Source organism: Bemisia tabaci, chromosome 1 (genome assembly GCF_918797505.1).
Source record: "Bemisia tabaci chromosome 1, PGI_BMITA_v3".
Classification (NCBI taxonomy): Eukaryota; Metazoa; Arthropoda; class Insecta; order Hemiptera; family Aleyrodidae; genus Bemisia; species Bemisia tabaci.
In genome coordinates this window covers 78182091-78204645 of record NC_092793.1, presented here as the reverse complement: position 1 = coordinate 78204645, position 22555 = coordinate 78182091, and the positions used below count along the sequence as shown (strand labels likewise).

Below are 22555 nucleotides of genomic sequence, written 5' to 3'. Positions count from 1 at the left end.
GGGGGGGGTGGAAGTCAAAACCTGTGAACCTCGATATTTTTACCGAGAGATATCGAGGTTCTCAGGGTTTGACTTCTAACCCCCCCCCCCCCCCCCAATTTTTTAGGGGTCTGAAAATTTCGGAAAAGAAGCGCTCAAGTATGAGTAATCAATAGACGAAGTTTGAAGAAATTCCAGGGAAGGGGGCGGAAAAAGCCGTGCTTGCATGAAGCTCCTTGTTAAGATAAAAATGGATTTAAGTTCTTTAGTGGGGGGAAGGAGGATTTGTCTGGTGGGTGATGAGTGGGTGATTTGGTGTTGCAGATCAACGGGGATGGCGAATGGGTGTACGAGACGATCACCCTGGAGAGGGGCAGCGCAGGGCTGGGGTTCAGCATCGCCGGGGGCACGGACAACCCGCACATGGGCGACGATGCCTCCATCTTCGTGACGAAGCTCATCCCCGGCGGAGCAGCCGCCGCCGACGGCCGCCTCCAGGTCAACGACGCCATCGTCAAAGTCAACGACTGCAATCTCATCAACGTACCTCATGCCGCCGCCGTGGATGCCCTCAAACGAGCAGGAACCACTGTCAAAATGGTAAGTACTCGCATAGTAAAGGAGCCTTAATCAATCACGTAACGCACTTTTTCCGCATTTTTGCCCCCCCCCCCCCCCTTCTCCCTTGCACTGCTTCATCAGGGTGTCTAGCATCGGGATTTTCCCGATTTCATCAGGATTTGAGGAAAAATCAGTCGTGAAAATCAGGATTTGAGAAAAGTCGGCTGTCCGATCGGATTTTCTTATGCTTTCGCATACGCTTATGCAGAAATTTTAATTTTTCTCCGCAAAAAATTAGGATTTGATCAGGATTCGGAAAAATTATGAAATCAGGATTTAGCCGTCAAAAATCAGGAATACATCAGGATTTCCCAAAATGAAATATAACTAGACACCCTGTTCATAACGCAACCCCGGGCCCAACGCTTGACGAACCCTTTTCCCCTTAAGATCCCAGCAATGGAGAATTTGCTGGCAAATTTTTGTATTGGCTCATCTGAAAGTGCTTAATGAATTGAGTTCACAGCACATATATTTCATATTTTTTTTAAAAATGGGAAAATGTAGCACAATAGTTTTTAAAGTCAGGAAATGTGCCGCTTTGTAACGTCGTCCGGCAGCATTTCCCATTCAAACACATGTATTATAGCAGCAAAATATGTTTTACCCTCTGAATTTTTGGGTAGAATCATTCATTTCTTTTGCAATCTAATTTTGCTAACTTTACTTTTCAGGTCAATTCAGTGCAAAGTGCAACTACATACCCGAACAGCTTTCAATATTGTGAACATCTAGCAAAAAGAAACTGAGTGGCATGAACTTGAGAGGGAGACGAAGTTTTGAAGTTATATCCTGCCTCAAGACTATATAGAAAACATACTTCAATTGTTTCGCACACCAAATATTGTGTGCATAATTTAAGTATCTGATAGTTAGTTGTTTAGTATACTGCTCAAAAAATTTCGTTTTTAGATGATCCCACAATCATTCTTAATTTAATACTTTTGAAAATGCCACTCATTGTCAGTTCTCTCTCGCTAAATGCTGTTTCATATTGTTTTAAAATCCTCTCAATTCTGTTTTTATGATAAAGTGAAATTTCCTCTCTCTCTTTTTTATTACAATTGTTAAAATGCCTTGTTTTGTTTCAGTGTGTGAGAAGAAAACGAGGAGCTGTATCTGATTCAGGCATTCAAGAAATAGAATTAATCAAAGGAGCAAAAGGGTTAGGATTCAGTATAGCTGGTGGAATTGGCAATCAACATATTCCTGGTGACAATGGTATTTATATCACAAAAATAATGGAAGGTGGTGCTGCTCAAGTCGATGGGCGTTTACAAGTGGGAGACAAATTAGTAGCTGTTAGACATAATGTAAGTTTTCACAAAGTTAATACTTTCATACAGAACCTTTAAAAGGATGTACCTTATTCTCATTGTACTGAAAAGATTCTTCCTTTGTTGTTTATTTTTCCAAGAGATGAAGGGCAGAAATGAATCATGATTTAAAATGCAAAGGCTATTGAATGTTCACAAAATTTCACATTTAAGTATGTCGCAGTGATTAATTGCCAATGAATACTTTAATCGAAAATGAAATTAAAAAAATTAATTTTTCTTTTTTCAATAATATGCCCAAATACTGTAGGCAAACAGGTAAGTAAAGGAGAATAAATATTAAGCAAAAATCCTCCAAAAGTAAAGAGCAAATCTGTCCTATGCACAAATCGTCTGCTGCTATTATTCTAGTAAATTGATCATCTCTCTAGATGCTTTCTCTGTCATTCAAATTTTTTCAATACAATTTCCACATCAGAGGAATTGAGGCGTCTAGTATTGAAACCTGCAATCTCCATTTTGACGTCTAAAAATTTGGCAGATGTTTTACTTTTTTAAAATAGTAATCCATATAACTGTGTGTGTAACTACTGTCATAATTTTCTCACTATTTATGTATCAGCCCCCTTTACGGCGCCTTAGGGCGCTCTATGAGGCCTACCCGTCTAATTTTCTCACTAACATGTAGAAAATTCTTGAAAAGATATGCCAATAAAAATTGACCTGCACTCTTTATAATAAATGAATATGATAGCCAAATTTTTAGACACTGCAATGGAGATTGCAGGTTTTGTTCCTACGGACTAGGCGCCTCAATTTTTTCATTTTCCTTGTGATAAGTCCAAGTTGCCAGTGCAGTATGTACTTTTCTATCAATAATCATCCATAATTTGTTTTTCTTCAATTTTGTTCGCAGGATTATGAAAAAAATTTAGAAAATGTGATGCATGAAGAAGCGGTGGCAGCTTTAAAAGCAACAAGAGAGCATGTAGTTTTAGTCATTGGAAGGAGTCCTCTCACGAGACCAGTTTCCCCCATGCTACATCATCATGACGCAAGTGATGGAATTCCTCCACCAGTGATCACACCAGAAGCATGTAAGATTCAGTCATGACTTTTATGTTCAAGCTTTTTCAACCTTTGCACTTCAGGTTCAACAAGCTAGCTTTGTGTGTGCAAAGGTTGTAAGGGACCTCTAAACATGGTATTAGTCATAGCACCACACATGTTTTTGCCTCAAAATTACACGAGGATTAAGAATCTCACAACGGGAAGTCTGGAAATCAACTCTTGAACAAGATCTAAAGGTTTCAAGTACATTGGGTAAATGGCAAAAATACAAATGAAATCATTTTTATAATCGAACCTCCATTTGATCTGTGATTAAAATATTTGTTGATATTTTTCCCAGGAGTTTATTTCCAAACTTTCTTATGTGTAAATTTTCATTCTTTGTAAGATTTTGAAAAGAAAATAAGTTAATTTTGTGAAGTTCAGACCTTGTCTGGTGGCCCACTCTATTTTTAATTATGTTTATCAAAATTTTAGATTATTTTTGATTAAAATAATACATGTTCAATTACGAGAGCAGGGGTGAAGAGTGAAAAGGCTGGATCAGGGAGGATGGTAGAATAAATCGATGAAAAGAGGGGTTGGTGCCTTTCATATGAAGAAAAAAAATCTGACTGAGCTGTGCTAGTCAAGACGGAAATTTTGTGGAGTTACTGAAGTACAATTAACTAATTTGAACAGAGATGCAGTAGGTTCACCAATCCATGCCTGGCGTATCTGATCAAACTAAATTTAAGTGACAAACATTTTATAAAGAGGACTCAAAATTCCTCTTCCACACAATGGTATGTTGGAAATTAGCGTATGTTCAAACAGGAGTATTCCAGCTCCTCATTCAGATCTTTTAATTTTTGGCTCTGGGTCTAAATGAAATGGGAATAAAAGCTCTAATGAGTTATGCTGACCTTTGAAAAATTGAATAAAAATTTACCGAGTGCCCCTCACCCACGTTGTTTACTGTTTACCGTTCCGTTCGTTGTGTCACTGTTGTTGTTGTTGATTTATCTTCTACCTGCAGACCCTGCTCTAAACTGAAAAAACATCATTTGTAAGTGGAATGAGTTTTTGACAGATTTGTCTCAAATTTTTAAGCCTTTTTTATTTTTAAAGAGAACTTCCGCAACTTCACTTATATCTGTTAAATACTCCTTCTTCAATTCTTGAATCCTTCATAAAATTCTATCTTTAATTTTGGTGTGATTACCCTTTAAAATTAAATAAAAGCAGACTATCTATAATTTCAGGCAGTAGTCAAACTTCATCGCACAATTTAAGCTGTCATTTGACCAGGAAGCATAATTTTTATGGGCCATCGACAATTTGTAGACGCCGTAAAGATCTGTGACAGTGAAAAAGGGGCTTTTACTAAGAAGGATGCACAAATTCTCTAGGCACCTTGTTTAGCACTGCATCCTTCATTTTCAGATATCAAAGCATGATTCTCAGAAACATTTAGCGTACGGCTTCCTATGAAGTTAGATCACTAATGTAATAATGCAGATGTTTCAGCATTCGCAACATAAAATGATGCTATCATTTGAAAAGTAAATTATTTGCCCAATCCCAGTTCACATTCTAGGGACAATCTTTATCACCAAGCTCTCTCTCTTTTGTTTTAGCTGTTCATGAATCATCCAATGACATTCGAAGAGAACACCAGTCTCATCATACCTCAAATTCAGCCCTGCATGCCCCAGCAACACCTCGAGCAGTCAGTATTGAAGATGTCTCAAGCAGGTAAGTGACTTACTCAGGCCTTCCTTTCACAAACTCACCAGAAAAAGGGAAACATCTTTAACCGGATGACAAAACATTTTTTCCAATACTTTTATTCTTGTCCTCTGCGTCCTGCTGAGGAAAAACAAAATTAAACTAAATGGGAATTTGACCAGATTGACTAATAGTTCTAAAATTTGAAGGTGTAAGGATTATTCCTAGCTGCTTGTTTGTGTCACAGTGTTGTTATCAATTACCTATTCTGTGAAGGACATCAGAATGAAGTTTGCCTTCATCACTTCTGCAAAATAGATTCGTACAGTAATTGTACAGCATGTTTTCTACCTTGTCTGCAGAAGCACCACAAAGACGTTCTTACAGATGTTCATTGTTTCTGATTCTCCATATCATTTGCGTCAAACACGCTTCATTTTTCCAAAACACTTTATGTGACTAGTTCTGTAATGGATATTTTCTTTTTGGTCAAATTTTCAAATATTTGATAAAGGGTCTTTCCATTTTGCTAAGTTCCAAATTGTTCACCGGAACATCTAAGTACTAAATCAAATTAAACTATTTTTTTCCCCTTTCCATTCGCCTAGTAATTTGATTTAATATCTGTTTCGCTCTTTGGCCTATGGTAATCGCTTGCATGAAGCATTGAATTGACCGTTATTAAAGTTGATTGAATGCATAATACTGGGCACTTATCCCAGCTGAAACAAGGGCGCTGTAATACCTTCTCAGATTTTTTAAGTTTCCTCCGACAAAATGCCCTGGTACAAGCAAATTGGTGGATAATTATCTTATACTTTTTCAAAACACCCAACAATTTCTTACAATAGGGAACTCAAACTGAAAAAACTGAGGCAAAAAAGAAATCAGATCATCTTGTATTTAATATCAGTGATATATTGTCTACAGGAAAAATGGAAAATCTGAAATGAAACCACAACATTCATGCTTTTGATGGCAGACCTACAGAGCTGCCTAATTTTTTTTGTAAATTTCAAGTGCGGTGAAAACTATCATAGCCATAAAAGTGATGCTATTCTATAAATATTATATTGGTCCATGTAGATCGCCATCTGTTCAGAAGTTCTTACCATGGTCTCCATATATTTTGTAGGTAGGTGTAAAATATATAACAGGCTTAAATTGGTCGAACTGGATGAATGATACAATGTTATAGAACTGATGCTAGCAAGTATGTGCATAGGGACAAAAACACTTCAGTATGGCCCAAATACAATAAGTAACAGGTTGATAGAATTGTGCTAGGCCCACACTATCCTGAGGGGAGATTGAAACCAAAAAAACCAAAAAGAAGAAGTAGATTGAGGTAGAATTAACTTTATTGAGTTTCGGTGCAAGACAAAGAGGGTGGAGCGTATAGCCGAGGCAGCTGCATTGGAGATGCTTTGCTGTGGTTCTACTGAGAGAATGATACCAGTTTCACTCTTTTTTTGAGATCCTCAGCCAGCCAAGCTCAATTGGAACCAAGTTTAATTCCCTGCAAAATGCTAGACACCATTGAATTTCTGTTAGATACGACGTAAGGAACATCATGGATACGACTATATATGGAAATATTTCAATAGATTTTATAGATAGCCCCTTTTTAAAGGCCATCACTTTGTTAATAACGGGATTTTCTGTAACCTGATCTCATCATGGACTAATTAGATATAATTTTATAAAAACAAAAGCTAATCAGGGAGACAAGAAGAATTAATTTAATATCATATACTTTAATGAGTAGAGAGACAAGAAAAATTAATGTAATAACATAGTGCACCGTACGGCAATCCTTGGTGTCATCTGCCGTTTCTGCTGAACAACTTTCAGGACGAAATAATGAAAACGTCCGAATAAATGCACTATTCGGCAGTTGGAGGAAGTGAAATACGAGTTTATTGCTCCCCAACTTTTAAGCTTAAGGGCGACGAAATTTTGCTTAATGCGCCTCTATTAACTCAAGTTAAGCTCCTACAAATTAGGTCACTCGGTCGAAGAAATGAGCTCGCGAAATTACGGCTCGTGTCCATCAAACCGCGGAGGACACCGAGTACTTGAGTTCGGAGCACTATCATCGTCTTTATGAGCCCCCCTGTCGGAAGTATTTCGGGCGTCATAATACGGGGATCGTGTTAAAATCGGAAAATCCACTCATAAAATCCTGCACAGTGCTCATTTTACGAGTGCGCCTGCCTCCCGCCACGGAGCGGTGATGCAGGGAGGTATTGCGGGTTGCTGAAGTAAATCCGCCAAGGCGCCATCAGAATAATGCGGAATTCGAGGAGAAATGCCTCTGTGTGCTTACAACAATTGTTGATCATTAAAGTTTTGCGGTGTCGCCAGTTTTAAAGTTTCGGGATATGGGTCAGTTCACACACAACAAATAGGCACACTGCCGTGCTAAGGAAGGAGCGCCGTATAAACCTGCGACAGTTGCCAAATTTCCTTCGATAAAATGTTTATTTTTAGGAAAGATATGAATATCTTTCCTTCAAATTTTCGGGAACTTTAGGTGAAATTGCAAACAACATTATCTGCGAAATTGGAAGAAAAATGTTTATAAATTTGCCAGGAAATTCGTGTTTTATGGATGGAAATTTTGCAATGCCTGAAGGTTCATACGGTGTTTTTCCTTAGCACGGCAGCACAGATCAATGAAGAAACTTTCCATCGGGAACATCGTACGAGCATCACGATGAGCACATTAAAAAATCGGAAATTTACTCCTCAATCCACGATCGTTAAGGGGCTCGGAAGACAACGCCCGTAAGTGCAGATTTTGCTATTTCGAGAAATGTGTTAAAAATGTCAAAATTACAGGCGCTTACGGCGGAAAGAAAGCTCAATCTCACTTTTTGATGCTTAAAAATGGATTTAGCAGTGAATTTTCCTCGGAATACTTATTAAGACTCGTTTTAGTTGATATCATTAATTTGTCAAATTTCTTCAAAAATTGCATTCTTGCGCCTTGTCCTCCAAGATCCTCAATGCTCGTAGTTTGTATTAGGTATGCGTTTTTTAATTTCCCGCGTTTGCGGACAATTTCGTCATTGGTATTGGCATCCGAGTTCACCCAGAAAGACATCTGAACCAATCTTACCCCAAGATTAAGTATCGTAAACTATGTCCGGCTCTACCTTCTTACATTTTCTTTGGAAGATTCATAATTATTTTTAGGCAAATGAGAAGTATTTTGGAAGAAATGATCTTGTGGTTGCTCTAAGGAAGTTCTATTGCAAGAAACATCCATCTGAGACACCTGTCTATCTTACTCGACGTAAATTTTCAGTGCAAGGCTCCAGGCACGCTTGATCTCTTGGTGGTTGCATTTTTGTTGTGTTTGAAAAACGGTGATGACGTCGGTCGCATTGTAGTTTTTGCAGCCCCGCCGAACTCATAATTCTCGTATAATTTTTCTTCGTCCGAAAAAAATGCGAATATCTTTACATCTCCTTGATCGAAAAAAGTTGCGAATGGATGTAGATCGTCAATTGCTTTGGTTGCACGGCGTATGTTCACGTGAAGAGTAAATCGATTTCAAGGAATGCATTGCATATCGACGGTGAAATTACCAAACCACGTATCTCGTTTGCGGTGTTTAAAAATCTACGCTCACATTTTATTTTTTTGAAATAGACCAAATCAATATCATTCCTTGAAATTTTCACAGAATTTTCTTCGCATGAAGAGGAAAAATCACAGAAATTCTCAAGACTGGACATTACGTAGTTTTTCATTTAAAAAATAAAGTATGACAGGAAGTCTGCGACGCCGCAAACCGAGATACGTGGTTTGGTAGTTTCGCCATCGATATTCAATGCCATAACCTAAAGAGAGAGAGATAGAGTAGTAAGTAGTTTTTTTTTTTTTTTTTTGGAGTGGTGTCCTAGCCACCACGGCTATTCAAATTGCTATGGTAATATTTTTGTGGGTTTTTTTTTCCGCCCCTACAGCGGGCACCCTACGCGGGCGTGTGCATTTTGTGCCCCTCTCTGCGGGACGACGACGGCCCGCTCCGTTGTCATGAGCGAGCAAGGTCAAACAGTGATGAGTGATGACCCTCAGCTCCTCTCAGAATCGGTCCTAATTTGGCCTTCTTATTTCTCGTTTTCTCTCAGATTTCTAATTATGGGTGAATGAAATCGAATACGTGTGCTAGCAGTAGACCGACATCACAAAGCTAATCCCAGCTTCTTTCTGTTCCTCTAAATTTATCAGGATCAGAATCTGGTTCAATTCGATTCAGACTTCACTGCAGAAATAAATATAGGACCATAAGGTGAATGGAGTACTTGAGCCAACTTCCTTACTTTTAACATTAAGAAAATATTGTTAAGAGACGGATGAGAGTAGAGAGAACAGTAGTGCGCGATTTGACACACGTAAAAAATTGTTTTTCTTGTGAGTGGAAAATTCAAATTTCCCGTAACTATTGCGAACTGATAACGTTAATATCTTACTTAGGAGTTAATTTAAGCAATTTTTGGCATCCAAATCAAGTTCCATGTAAAATTTGGCTTGGAAACTTGTATCAGAATGCTTTATTCCGGGTAAAAATTGGCGATAGTAGCTATACGTTCCAAGATGCCATAGGAATTTTTACAGCCGGGTGTAGAAAGAGCTAGAAAATCATATAGCTGACTCTAGAAAGCGAAGAAAATCATACAGCCGGGCTACACGAAGCGATAAAAAAAACTATACAGCCGGGCTGTACAGTCTATCGCCTGGCTATAACTTTATCGCCATCGGCTACAAAAGGCCATAAGAAATTATATTCCCGGCTATAGAAGCTAAAAGAAATCTTAAAGCCGGCTATAGGTCATGGTTTTTTGGAACACAGATCCTACAGCCAATTTTTACCAGGGAATTTTCACCTCGTGTAGCGGTCCATTATGAGTTCTTGCTTTAAGTAATGGTGTCTAGAACGGGAGAAACCGGGATTCCTCAGGGAATGAAAATTTACAGAGAAAAATCAGGGGATCTGTTCCAGAAACCGGGAATCCATTGTTCTACCGCTTATGGGTCATTTCGTTTTACAAGGCGGTCTAATCTGACCGAGCGCTATTATTGACTTCTTGAATGACACATTTGAAGCTTCATATCATCAAAAGAATGGAGGAGCTTCCATTGACCAGATAATGTAAACATCAGGAACGCTATCGGAATTAAAATTTTGAATGTGCGCCAAAGAAATGGCTGAGAGATGAATTGAAATCGCTATTCATACATGGAACTCTGGAGATATATATTATTTTCCCCCAGAAAATCCCGAGGAAGTGGGAGAAAACTTCGGGTTCTGATCAGGGAATGAGCTCCTGAAAATCAGGGAAAATCAGGGAATGAGCCCGGTCAAAAATTCTGGACACCCTGCTTTAAGTTTACTTGCAAGAGCACAGATCTCAGCCATGTACGCCACGCATCTCGAACCAAAAGCACCTGAAGCCCGAATCTGGCTTTGCCCCATATCCCGTACTGCCGTGCTAAGTAAAAACGCCGTATGAACCTTCAGGTGTTGCCAAATTTCCCTTGATGAAAATAAAATTTCCTGGAAAAATTGTGAATATTTTCCCCCAAAATTTTCAGACAATTTGGTACGCAATTTAATCTAAAATACCTGAAAATTTCCAAGAAAAATGTGCATGAATGCCGTCAAAAATACATGATCAGGGTGTCTACAAGTCCGGGTTTCCCGGAAAGTCCCGTATGGTACTGAGTTTTCAAGGACGGTACGGAAGTATTGAAAAAGTGCGGCAATTCCGCAAGGAGGTCCGGAATTCTTCCCAGTTTTTGTCATTTTTGTCGCAATTTGAGCGAGAAATTCAAAGTTTGAAATTTTTCGATTTTCGTCAAATGGAGGCACTGAAAAAGTCCTGAATTTCTCTGTTGAGGAGGTACTGAATTTCTTGGGAATGCACCGAAAAAGTACTGATTTTTGGCCAGGCTGTTTTAGTAGACACCCTGAATGTTTTATCAAGGGAACTTTGGCAACTCCTGAATGTTCATACGGCGCTCTTCCTTAGCCTGGCAGCGTAGGTGAGGAATTGCGGGAATCGTCGGGGTAAATGATGCGTGGAATGGAAATGAGAGCGGGAAAACGAGAGTCATGAGTATCGCGGCGGTTCACGATAAAAACGAGTATCGATTCCGTGGTTCATCAAAAATGACGCACGCCATGCGCGAGCTTCCATCAGAAAGATAAAACGCTTGGCACCCATCTCGGCTATCTCCCTCTTTCTCCTATTCATCCGCGCGTCTTCCAACTTTATTTATGTGCCCCGGTTTTTGACCGAGTTACCGCTCAAGATTCATCCAATGTTCGGCCGATACAATCCCGAACGTATTCTCAGTTCCTCTTGCGTGGTTTTCGGAAGGTCTTCATTATTTCGTTGCTCGGGAGTCAGTGGCGAGGCGTGAATGATCGATTTTCGATATTTCCCCATTTGAAGCTGTGGTAAAGAATCGATTATGAAGGTGCTCGTTGCGAACACCCTGTGTATCGATTATTTTGCCGGTTCAAATGGCAGATCGATCGATACATCGCAAGCACGCCACGCCACTGTCGGGAAGTTCCCGCCAAATAGTGCAGCTCTAAATACCGCCGTGCTAAGGAAGAACGCCGTATGAACATTCGAGAGTTGCCAAATTTCCCTTGATAAAACATGTATTTTTGAAAACATCCATGAATATTTTTCCTTGTAAAGTTCAGATATTTTGGATTAAATTGCGTGCAAAATTGTCTAAAAATTTTGGAAAATAATGTTCGCAATTTTCCCAGTAAATTTTGTTTTTATCGGAGGAAACTTGGCAACGTCTGAAAGTTCATACGGCGTTCTTCCTTAGCACGGCAGAATAGGTAGTAATATTTCAGAAGCATAGTATTTTCAAAATTAATTTTTCTTGAAGATGATTTTTTTTATTTATTTCCGAAAAACGGATCCTCTCCCTCGCAAAAAATGTTGTATCTTCCTCTTGACCCAAATAATCTACCTTTGAATTCTTTCGGTCACTTGAGCTATCTAAACCCTCAATTTCTCAAGTATCCGTTTAGCGGTCGGAGAATGGGGGCCCTTAATTTAAAGATGCGGCGTGCTCCCCGATTGTTCACTAAAGCCACCGAAAAACCCAGAGCTTTCAGCTTCAGAAATTAAGTTATCAGACTGCGGGCTGATCGTTGAAATGGGTGGACAAAGTCCATAGAAAAATGGGATAAAGAGAGAATCGAGCGATCCTGTCGGTGGAAGCGGATGGTTGCAATGGACAAAGGAGCTAATAAACCAACTGACGGCAACCCACGAGAGACCCTATAGATAATCCATCATTTCCCCCTTAGTCTATAAGAACCACCCGCTGCAACCAATAGGATCCCTCCAGTTTTCCTTCGTCGATCACTTTGCCTATAGCTTTCGATAATCAGCTCCCTGGAGCGCGTCGCGTCGTTTCGCGTCGCGGTCTTACGGGAGGCGGTGCACAGTGGATCGAGTCAATCAGAGAGGTCGAACATCAAATTTTTGACTAAAACTGCAAATTTTGATGTCTATTTCGTCAAATTTTAAATTTTTAGGGGTGCTTTCAGCTCATTTCACGAGAAAACTAGAGTACCTATATAGCGAGAGTATGGACAGATTGCTTCATGGAGGGCTTAGGGCCCAAAAGTGCAGCCACCCTTTTACCCAACTTCTAACACATCAAATTTCACTGCCAGTCTGCAGATTTCAATTCTAACCAAGATGGCTAAGAATAAATGAGCGTTCTTCCGCAAAAATGAGTAAATCTGTGCAAAAACTAAGTCCAATACATGCTTTATCGTTTGTAACAATTGTATTAGTAAATCGCTCTGGATAATCGAAATTCATAGGTTGGCTGCATTTCTGGGCCCTAACTTTATTCGCGGAGGCATCGGTGAAGGCCTGATGGATTTCCGGAGTTTCGCATCTGTCTATACTCTCGCTATAAAGGTACTCTAGAGAAAACTAATGGAGCCAATTTCAGAGCTTTAAAATTTTGTATAAATGGAGTTATGAGCTTTTAAAGTTTCCAAATTTGGTCCGACCTTTCCTATCGACACGATCCACTTAGCGGCGGCGGAAGGCAAGTGTCCCGGTAGTAGATCTAATCTAAATCCGCAAGTTCTGGCGATGCGCCTACACGAGACAGGATGGATGGGGGGGGGGGGTCATCCGTTAAGAGAAAGATGCGAATGAATGGACGTGGACAAGCGTGGCGTCGCGTCGCGGCGAAGACGTCGACGTCGCGTCGCGCTACTCGAGAAAGTGACGCGCGCGCGGCTTCAATTTATTCCGCCCGAGCGAGTGCCGTGCCACGATCGTCGTGTCCACAAATCATAATTGCTCATTGTCCCTTTTCCCTGGATTTTTAACGTCGGCAACCCGCGTCTTCCTGCTTCCTTTCCTGGAGCGCGCTCCCCGGCCGGGAGCGACGTCTCCGAACTTACAACTCCCGCCCGCTGCAGTGCTGCACTGAAAAAAAAAATCTCTGTGTATTTACCAAGAAAAGGGTAAAATTACCAAGAATTCAGGGTTCTATTTGATCCCAATTTTTTCTTGGTAAAATTACCATTTATGGAATTGGTAATTTTACTGAGAAATCTCGGTAAAATTATTGATTTTCTCGGTAATTTTACTGGAAATTGGTAAAAACGCCAATATTTTTTATCGACTGTGGTAGTATTACCGAGATAAAATGGCAAAGTTACCGGGAATTGATTACCAATAAAAGTGGTAGTCTTACCTGGAAAAAACAGTAAAAATACAGGTTTTTAGGTAAGCTTACCAGTCTGTCTTGGTAAAATTACCAATAATTGGTAAAAAAAGTGAGATGGTAAAGGTACCAACGGACCCTCGTAAAAACGCCGAGAATTTTTTTTCAGTGTGCCTCCAATCGGACCGCTTTAAACAGAAAGGAACCAAGCCACATCAGCTATTGCCAAATTTAACAATGGCATTTTATTTTTTACGAGCGAACGTTTGTGCGGATTCCTCTGAAAATTTTAAGGAATTTGCTTTGCATTAGAGAAAATTCACTGAATTTTGCACGAAAATCCGCACAACCGTCTTCATGTAAAAAATGTAATTGCCCAGTTAAATTTGGCAATAGCTGATGTGGCTTGGTTCCTTTCTGTTTAACACGAGCGATTTGTATTCTCGAAGAAAACCGCCAATAAATACCAAAACAATTTGGAAATACGTCGAGTCCAAAACTGTCACTGTTAAATGTCGTGCTCGCATACACACATAAGATGAAAAATTTATTCTAAACGCGGGTGCTCATTTTCATCAGCCAAATGTTGCTAAAATTCGGGCTAAAGCAGTTATGAATGATGTGAAGGAGCGAATCGCTGAACAATTCTCTTCGAACAAAAATGAACATTTTATCAAGGGAAATTCGGCAACTCTTGGATGTTCATACGGCGTTCTTCCTTAGCACGGCAGAATAGCTAAAATTAGAGTCCCTTTATACTGAGAGTCAAGACAGTGTGAATCCATTTCTGATTGGTTCCCGTATTTTAGGCCTTCACAGTGTCACAAACGGGAATAAAAATTACATTTTCACCGATTGCAAAGATTATAATCTGGAATGGACCAGGGAATTACGGGTTCGGCAAGGAACAAACGGAATAAGCGAAGGGACGGAGAAAGGAATTTGAGAATGCACTCGGAAAAAAAACACATTGGATCCAGAGTCCAGACTCTTGAAAACATTGACAAGAAAAAATACTCTTGATTCAATCGGATTTTTGCTTGAATCAGAACGAAATCCGCTTAAATTAAGAGGTTTGGTTCTTGATTTAAGCTATATTGAATCAAGAGCACTTTTTCTTGTCGATGTTGTCAAGAGTCTGGACTCTAGATCCAATGTGTGTTTTTTTTTTTTTTTTTTTTTTCCAGTGTGGGCCGATCAAAGATTACATAAAACGTTCAATTTCTGTAATCTTTATTCCCGTTCGTGACTCCATGAGGGTGTGTTGCCTTGACTCTCAGTATAAAGGGACTCTAGGGCCTTGTCTCCACGAGCCTTTTCACGAGATTTGTCCCAGGGAAAAATCCCACCTACGAAGTACCAAGTATGGTCCTTTTATCCTTAGGACCCACTGAGAGAAGAAGAAGAAGTGAAGAATTATGCGATATTTTGTCGATTACTCCATTGTTCATGTTTGTTTAGTTAAAATAATGTGTCTAATTGTCAATTGAGTGCAATTATTATTTTAATCCCGGTTAAATACTCGACTTTAACTAAGTTATCTTCCCGCGCAAACTAGTCGCAGGACCGTATGAGCCTTGTCCCGTGGAGACGGTAACTGGGAAAAATCCCAGAAGTTTCATTCCTGCGATTCGAACTTGGGAAAAAATCCCATGAAAACGTCCCGTGGAGACAAGGCCTAGCTAAAATATGCTACGACTGGAATAAAACTCTGAGAGATGCAAATCATTTGAGCCGTGTAGTCGGTGAATTTTTCCGAGGGATCCCTCGGGAAGAGCCCTGGCCGCGAGGCCGTCTCGCAGGAGGCGTTTCATGGCGAACGGTTCGATGACGTCCGTCCCCGATTTCGGACGCGGGGTCGTCGGATTCGTGTGGCGGCGCGGCGGCGGCGCGCCTTGTGCGTCCATGACGTCACGCACACACGCGTGCCTCGGATGCGTGGCGTCGCGGTGCCCACTACGAGGAGGGCGGGCGCGCCTCAGTCGTAGTCCGACGTCCGCGACGCCCGTTGCCGCCGTCCTGCTTCTTCCGCGACGAAACCGTACGCTTCGCGCTCGTGCGATTTAAAATTTCAGGTGAGTGTTTTTAGTGGTGCCGATGCACATGGATCTCGAGTGTGATGGCGCATCTTGCTAGCCACTGAAAAAAAAATCTCGGTGTATTTACTAAGAAAAGGGTAAAATTACCAAGAATTCAGGGTTCTATTTGATCCAAGTTTTTCCTTGGTAAAATTACCATTTATGGAATTGGTAATTTTACCGAGGAATCTCGGTGAAATTATTGAATTTCTCGGTGATTTTATTGGACCCCGGTAAAAACGCCAGTATTTTTTATCGACTGTGGTAGAATTACCGAGATAACATGGCAAAGTTACCGGGAATTGATCACCAATAAAAGTGGTATTCTTACCTGAGAAAAACAGTAAAAATACCGGGTTTTAGGTAAGCTTCCCAGTCTTTCTTGGTAAAATTACCAATAATTGGTAAAAAAGTGAGATGGTAAAGGTACCAACGGACCTTGGTGAAAACGCCGAGAATTTTTTTTAGTGCGTGCGCGTCCCTCCGGTACAGTGGTGTGTGGTGTTCCAGCAGAGTCCGGAATCCGCGCGGTTCCTTCCGGCCTCGCGGTGTCTTTCGCCGTTCCATGCGTTTTCTTTGAAGGACCCGAGACGGAAACCTGTGTTTTCGACGTCAGTCGATGAGGCTCGCGTATTTTCATTTTTCAGCCTCGTGTCCGTTAAAGCAGGGTGTCTACAAGACCGGAATTTTCGGGCAGTCTGGAAATAGTGCTGATTTTTAAAGGGCGGCCCGGAAGTCCTGAAAAAGTGCGGAAATTCCGCGCGAAGGTCCGGAATTTTCGTCATTTTTGTCGCAATTCGAGCGAGAAATACAAATTTTTGAAAGTTATCGAATTTCGTCAAATGGAGGTACTGAAAAAGTACCGGAGTTTTCTGTATTGAGGAGGTACTGAATTTCTTGAGAATGTACTGTAAAAGTACTGATTTTTGGCCAGCCTGTCTCAGTAGACACCCTGGTGCAAGTCCTGAATGGAGAATTTGCCCGATAAGATGTTATCGCTTCATATGACAATGAGAGTGCTCAGTGAGCGGAGTTCGCTGTGTTTTTCATAATTTTTTTCTGACGCAGGAAATTTTTGAAAAATAGCTTTAAAAGTGTACCGCTTTGTGGAGTCATCTGGCTGCATTTCCCATTCAAATACATGTATTTTAGCAGATTCGGTTATTTTGTCATATCTCCTCCGATATTTATCCAATTTAGAAACTAAGGATATTCTCGTGCTCAGTTGGATTACATTTGGCAGTGAAGAACCACTGTCTATGGTTCTTCCAGAGAAGCACATATCTGCATAGAGGAACCAATGGCATGTATGTTGTTTCTAAAATGGGCCAGTAATAGTGGTTCCTTACCGCAAAATTTAATCCAGTTATCCTAGTAGTTTCATCTTAAACGTGAAATTCACCAAATTTCAGACACCTGCGAATTCTTCATTGTTTTATCTATCTCGATCGGCAGGGTTGCACTCTTGAAATGGAAAAGAAAAATTGGAAATTTCCAACAAATTTTGCTTGAAATTTCAATAAGCGGATGTGAAAAATATGAAATGTAATTTTCGGGGCTGAGTACGCAACACTTGTTTAAAAGCACCAAAAAGCAAAATCCATTTGCTTTTCATTTAAATTCGAAAAGTAGTTTTCAATATCTTTCTTATGTCTCCGAGATTCCACCAAATATCGCATGTAAAATGTTTAGGCTTCATAATATCATAAAACATCGAGGCAGGCCTCGGAACTAAAATATTAAAAGCAAGAAATCGAATGTAAATAGGAAAACGCACCACTCAAAAATTGTGTGCATGGGCGCTTTCACCATTTCTCAATGGAGCAACGCTAAAACCGGAGTTGCAAAACGTCCGCAAGGAACTGTGGTCTGCGAAGCTAGGAGCTTCGTGAAAGCTCAAAAAATGCTCGCCAAAACGTCTGTAGGTGCGTTATTGCGTTAATATCACCTGGCATTTCGCAATAATCGGGTAAAGTAACCTCTAATCGTCAGCCGCGCAGCTGGTTTCATTGGAGTTGGAAAGAAAAATGTTTTGAACGATGTAACAAAATGAAGAAGGGAAATGAGGGTGTTTTGACTTGAAAACTGTTATCATATATATTTTTCTGAGTCTATTTTGGAGGTGTGAAGTTTCGACTCTCGATTGGTTGTCTATTTGCCCTCTGGATCGTTTGCGACGAATGGCGTCACGCTGATGCCCTGACCAGCTGGCAACCTCAGAAGCAGGCATGATTTCCCGAACTCGTGAAAGTATTGGTTAAAAACCATGCGATTAATCTGTCGTGGAAGCGTGCTGCGTGCGTCGTTTCATGGCGAGCGACCCGGTGTCTGTGTAACAAACAATGATCGGAAAATCAGGTCGGCTCATAGGCGTAGCCCTGTCGATGGACTGCAGCTTAGTTTTGCCACGAACGAAGAACGCCGTATGAGCCTTCATATGTTGCTATATTCCCTTCAAGAAAAGTCAAATTTACCGGGAAAATTGTGAATATTTTTATACACATTTTTCAGAATTTTTTTTTTTCGCGATTTAATGCAAAACGTTTGCAAATTTCAAGGAAATCTATGCAAAACTTCCCTCACAAATGCATGTTTTATTCGACGAAATTTGGCAACTCTCGAATGTTCATACGGCGTTGTTCTCTAGGACGGCAGAGCTCACGTCCGCGAAAATTTATTAGAAAATAATGAACGTAGAGGCCGGTCGATTTTTGACGGACGCATCGGTATCAGTTCGAACACCGAGAGGTTCACGGACAGGTTTTGTAATTTTTGCTCATCCTCGTTATTCAACCATTAAAACACAATGCAGGGATTTGGCCAATGAATTTCATGTTTGGGTCGGGGATTTGCGTTTCGAGTAATTTTTATCGTGTAAAATCTCGGAGGGAACACGATGATGGCACTGATTTTCCCCTACAAAACTCTCAAGCTCATGGGATATCCCATGCTGGATTAAGAGTCTACCTCTATGTCTAGTCAAACTATTTCCATGCGCATAGGGAGAAAATACATAAGTAGGGTAGCCACTTTGTTTGGGAACACAAAAGTTGGACTTTGATTACGGCAACCCTGCTATGTATTTACTCCCTATCTGTGTGTGGAGACCGGAGAGGTTGACCAGATGCAGAGGTGCTCGCAACGTAGCGCGAGGTACACGGAAAAAAAAGTGTCCGGGGGTTTCCCCTAAAATTGTAGCACTACCCCAATTTGTTGGATGATATGAACACTCCAATGAACTTCGGCGGCACCACAACTCAAGTTGAGGCAGTACCGCAACGTTCGAGTTAGTAACCTAATTTATTGGGGGTACTGTCACTCTAAAATTGGGATAGTCGGTACTACCTTCATTAAGTGGAAATGTCTAAGTTCGGACTTAACCCCTGTCTTTTTTTTTCCTTGTAGCCCTCCCATAATGGCCTGAACTTTGAAAGCTTTTTTTGAGCCTGGGAATTTATTTCGGAGAGAAACCAGTATATCATGCATGGTGTTTTTCGCGAAATTTTACATTAGCCGAAGTACTTAAATTGCGAATCCCTGACACTTGCGAAAATTCCATCGAGGTATTTCAAAGTTTGGCTTAGCCTCAGGTATTGGGACTCAGTACGGCACCAACGGTGAAAGCTTTCAACAAATATGTAGGACTGCTCTTTATAGATCGACAGACCCCGAGCGCTGTGCAGCCGCGTATTACTGGAACGTCATGTGCAGTAGCTCATCTGCAAGATTTATTTTCCGATTTTGGCCATCTTGAATTATAGCTCGCGACTGAAGTTTGCTGACGAGTATGGAAAGTCTGCGCTGAAATTAGCGCACTCCATTCTGCGCGGCTATGACGGAGTAGAATGCCGCGGAGAATAACAATGGTCGGCGGCTCATAAATCCGTGCCATCGGCGCCGCGAGCATAGAATTTCGCCGACAGTTTTTGACTCGCGAGACGGGGATTCGAACTCAGGACTGGAGTCAATGAACCGTGGACGCCGTATTTTTACGTCATCGACGGCTGTTGCGTCCATTCTTGGCAGATTTTATGAACAAAAATGCCACGTTACTCCGGGTTAGAATTTTGTTTGCAATTAATATATTCAGTCCAGGGTGTCTACAAGTCCGGAATTTCCGGAAAGTCCGTAAATAGTTCCAATTTTTTGAGGACGGCCCGAAAGTATTGGAATAGAAAATTCCGCAAGAAGGTCCGGAATTTTTAAATTTTTTTGTCATTTTTGCCGCGATTTGAGCGGGAAATTCAAATTTTTCGAATTTCGTCAATTGGAGGTAATGGAAAAGTACTGAATTTCTCTGTTGAGGAGGTACTGAATTTCTTTGGAATGTACTGAAAAAGTAGTGTGAAAGGACTGATTTTCGGCCAGCCTGTTTTAGTAGACACCCTGCAGTCGCAAGTATAGTTCTTGTATGTGTCAGGGATTTGAGATTCCAGAGAATTTGCTTGTGTAAAATTTTCGCGAGAAACACGATGGTGCCACTGTTTTTTCTTGAAATCAACTCTCAAGCGCAAAAAAAAGCTCTCAAAGTTGAGGCCGTAATGGAGGGGATATCCCATGCTGCATCGAGAGCCCACCTCTACATCTAGTTAAACTCTACATGTACAGATAGGGAGAAAATATACAAGCGGGACTGCCACTTTGTTTGGGGACTCCTAAGTTGGAACCACGGCAACCCTGCTGATGTATTTGCTCCCTGTCTGTGCATCGAGTTTGCGAAGACATTATATGAAAGTCGTAGAAACTCGTGCTTGCTTCTGATTGGTGCCGGAGGACATCATTCGGTTCGGCGCGAAACCGGGGCGTTTGAAAGTGGCGGCAAAGTTGCTGTTGCTGTTTTTGACCGGCGCATTTGTCGGTTTCTGCGTTCCTTTTTCGCGATTTTAATGTGCGCATCGTGTTCTACGCGTCACGCACTTTAGGATAAATTTAATTGCAAGTCAAAGTTTGTTCGTAGTTTAGCGACCCGTTGAGATACGCCTCTACGTCAGAGAGGCGACTATCTCTGAAGCACAAGGGCTATGCTGCCGTGCTGAGGAAAAACGCCGTATGATCCTTTAGACGTTGCCACATTTCCTTCACTAAAAACCGAATTTAATGGATTAATTGTGAATAATTTTTTCCCCAATTTTCGGATAATTTTTATACGCAATTTAATCTAAAATATCCGAAAATTTCAAGGAAAAATATGCACAATTAACTGTCGTCAAAATTAGATGTTTTTTCAAGGGAAATTTGGCTACTCTCGAATGTTCACACGGCGTTCTTCCTTAGCACGGCAGTATTAGTTGAGGAAGACTTCGAATTTTGGACTACCTACCCTGGTAAAAATTGGCAGTAGAATCTGTGTTCCAAAATACCATAGACCTTCAGCCGGCTGTAAGATTTCCAATAGCTTCTATAGGCGGCAACACAATTTCTTATAGCCTTTTATAGCCGATGGCGATTAAGCAACAGCCAGGCGATAAAGTGTATGCTAAACGTCACTAATTACGGATGCCAGGACTTAGTGAGTTTTTGGGCCGTAGTATCTTGATTTATTTTGCGAAGAAAGCTCCGTACTTTTGATGGATGCCTGTCATTCCTAATATATTAGAGCGCCTTCAGTTTCGTATGATACTGTGCAATACTTCTGGTGTGAAATAGTTGCTTCAAGTGCCGTGGTACGCTACGGCGCGGCGCGGCGGGTGGGCAGCCAGCGCGAAACGCGCATTGGCGCCTTCAAATCTAACAGGGATACTTCACGCACAGCGCAATGTGTGAAGTATCCCTGCTAGGTTTGAAGGCGCCAGTGCGCCGCCGCCGCTCCGCTTTGTGTTAGGCTCTAATATTTAATCTCGTGGAGTCAGCGTTTTTCAACTCATGACTTTGAAATGTTTGCACACTCTCTATGGATTATTCTCATTTTAATTGATGAAAAAAAATATGTAGTAAAGGAAAATATAATGTGCGTTTTGTAAATATTAAGGTGATTCCATACAAACTTAAGGATTTACAAAGCACACGAATTTCTACACAATTTCTTATAGCATTTTATAGCCGATGGCGAAAAAGCAACAGCCAGGCGATAAAGTGTAAAGCCCGGCTGTATAATTTTTTATCGCTTCGTGTAGCCCGGCCGTATAATTTTTTCCACTTTCTACAGCTAGCTATATGATTTTCTATCGCCTTCTTCAGTCGGCTATAAGAACTCCTATGGTATTTTGAAACGCAGCTCCTATCGCCAATTTTTACCAGGGTAGAAATAGAATACGGTCAGGCATGGTACATTATGCGGTCTTGAGACGCGACGCGGCAACACTTGAGCATTGAAATCGGACTTGGGCGATACATCTGTCAAAACAGAAATATCACCGCACGACGGCGCGGCCGGCGCGGCGCGCGGCCTGCTTCCAGTCCCACATCAGCGTCTCGCTGCGTGGGATGAGAGGACAAATTCGAAAATCTGCCGCGTTTCTTTCTAGTTCCGGACTTGCGATTGGGGGGGGGGGGGGGGTGGAAGTCGTGCGAAGCGCGGAAGCTGGTCCCGGAGCCGGCGCCGCTGGAGAAAGTGCAGTGGCGTGGCGTGAATTCCGATAAATCGATTGCTATGCCATTTAAATCTATGCAAAAGGATCGATAAACAGGGTGTTCGCAGCGAACACCTTAATAATCGATTATTTACCATAAGTTTAAATGGCATAATAATCGATATATCGCAATTCACGCCACGCCACTGAGAAAGTGGACTCGAGTTGGTTACCCCCGCGCCCCCGCGCGGGATGGGACCCAATAGAATCACAATAGGTTGAAAGTTTTGGCGGCGCCCCGATTTGCCTATCGCAACAGTGGCGTGGCGTGAACAATCCATCATCGATATTCTCCCATTTGAAGCTGTAGTGAAGAATCGATCATTTAGGTGTTCGTTGCGAACACCCTATTTATCGATTCTTTTCCGTAGGTTTCATCAATCGATGTATCGCAAAGCGCGCCACGCCACTGTATCGCAACCGGTTCCGCAGGGACTTGCAGTTCCAGGTCGGCACCGTTCTGACGCCCGCGTCCCTTGCAAGTCTCGCGCTCGTCTGAAAGGCTCGT

At 41.3% G+C, this 22555-nt stretch overlaps 1 protein-coding gene across 5 annotated transcripts in view; it reads left to right on the top strand.

The window, feature by feature from the left end:
- Positions 1-22555, top strand: part of dlg1 (MAGUK family member discs large 1) — a 401255-nt gene that overhangs the window by 348552 nt on the left and 30148 nt on the right. For all 5 annotated transcript variants that reach the window (XM_019061367.2, XM_072306235.1, XM_019061369.2 and 2 more), the window contains 4 exons: positions 304-579; positions 1692-1913; positions 2794-2974; positions 4568-4685. In XM_019061367.2, coding sequence (XP_018916912.1) covers positions 304-579; positions 1692-1913; positions 2794-2974; positions 4568-4685 — 797 coding nt within the window. The remainder of the gene's footprint in view (positions 1-303; positions 580-1691; positions 1914-2793; positions 2975-4567; positions 4686-22555) is intronic.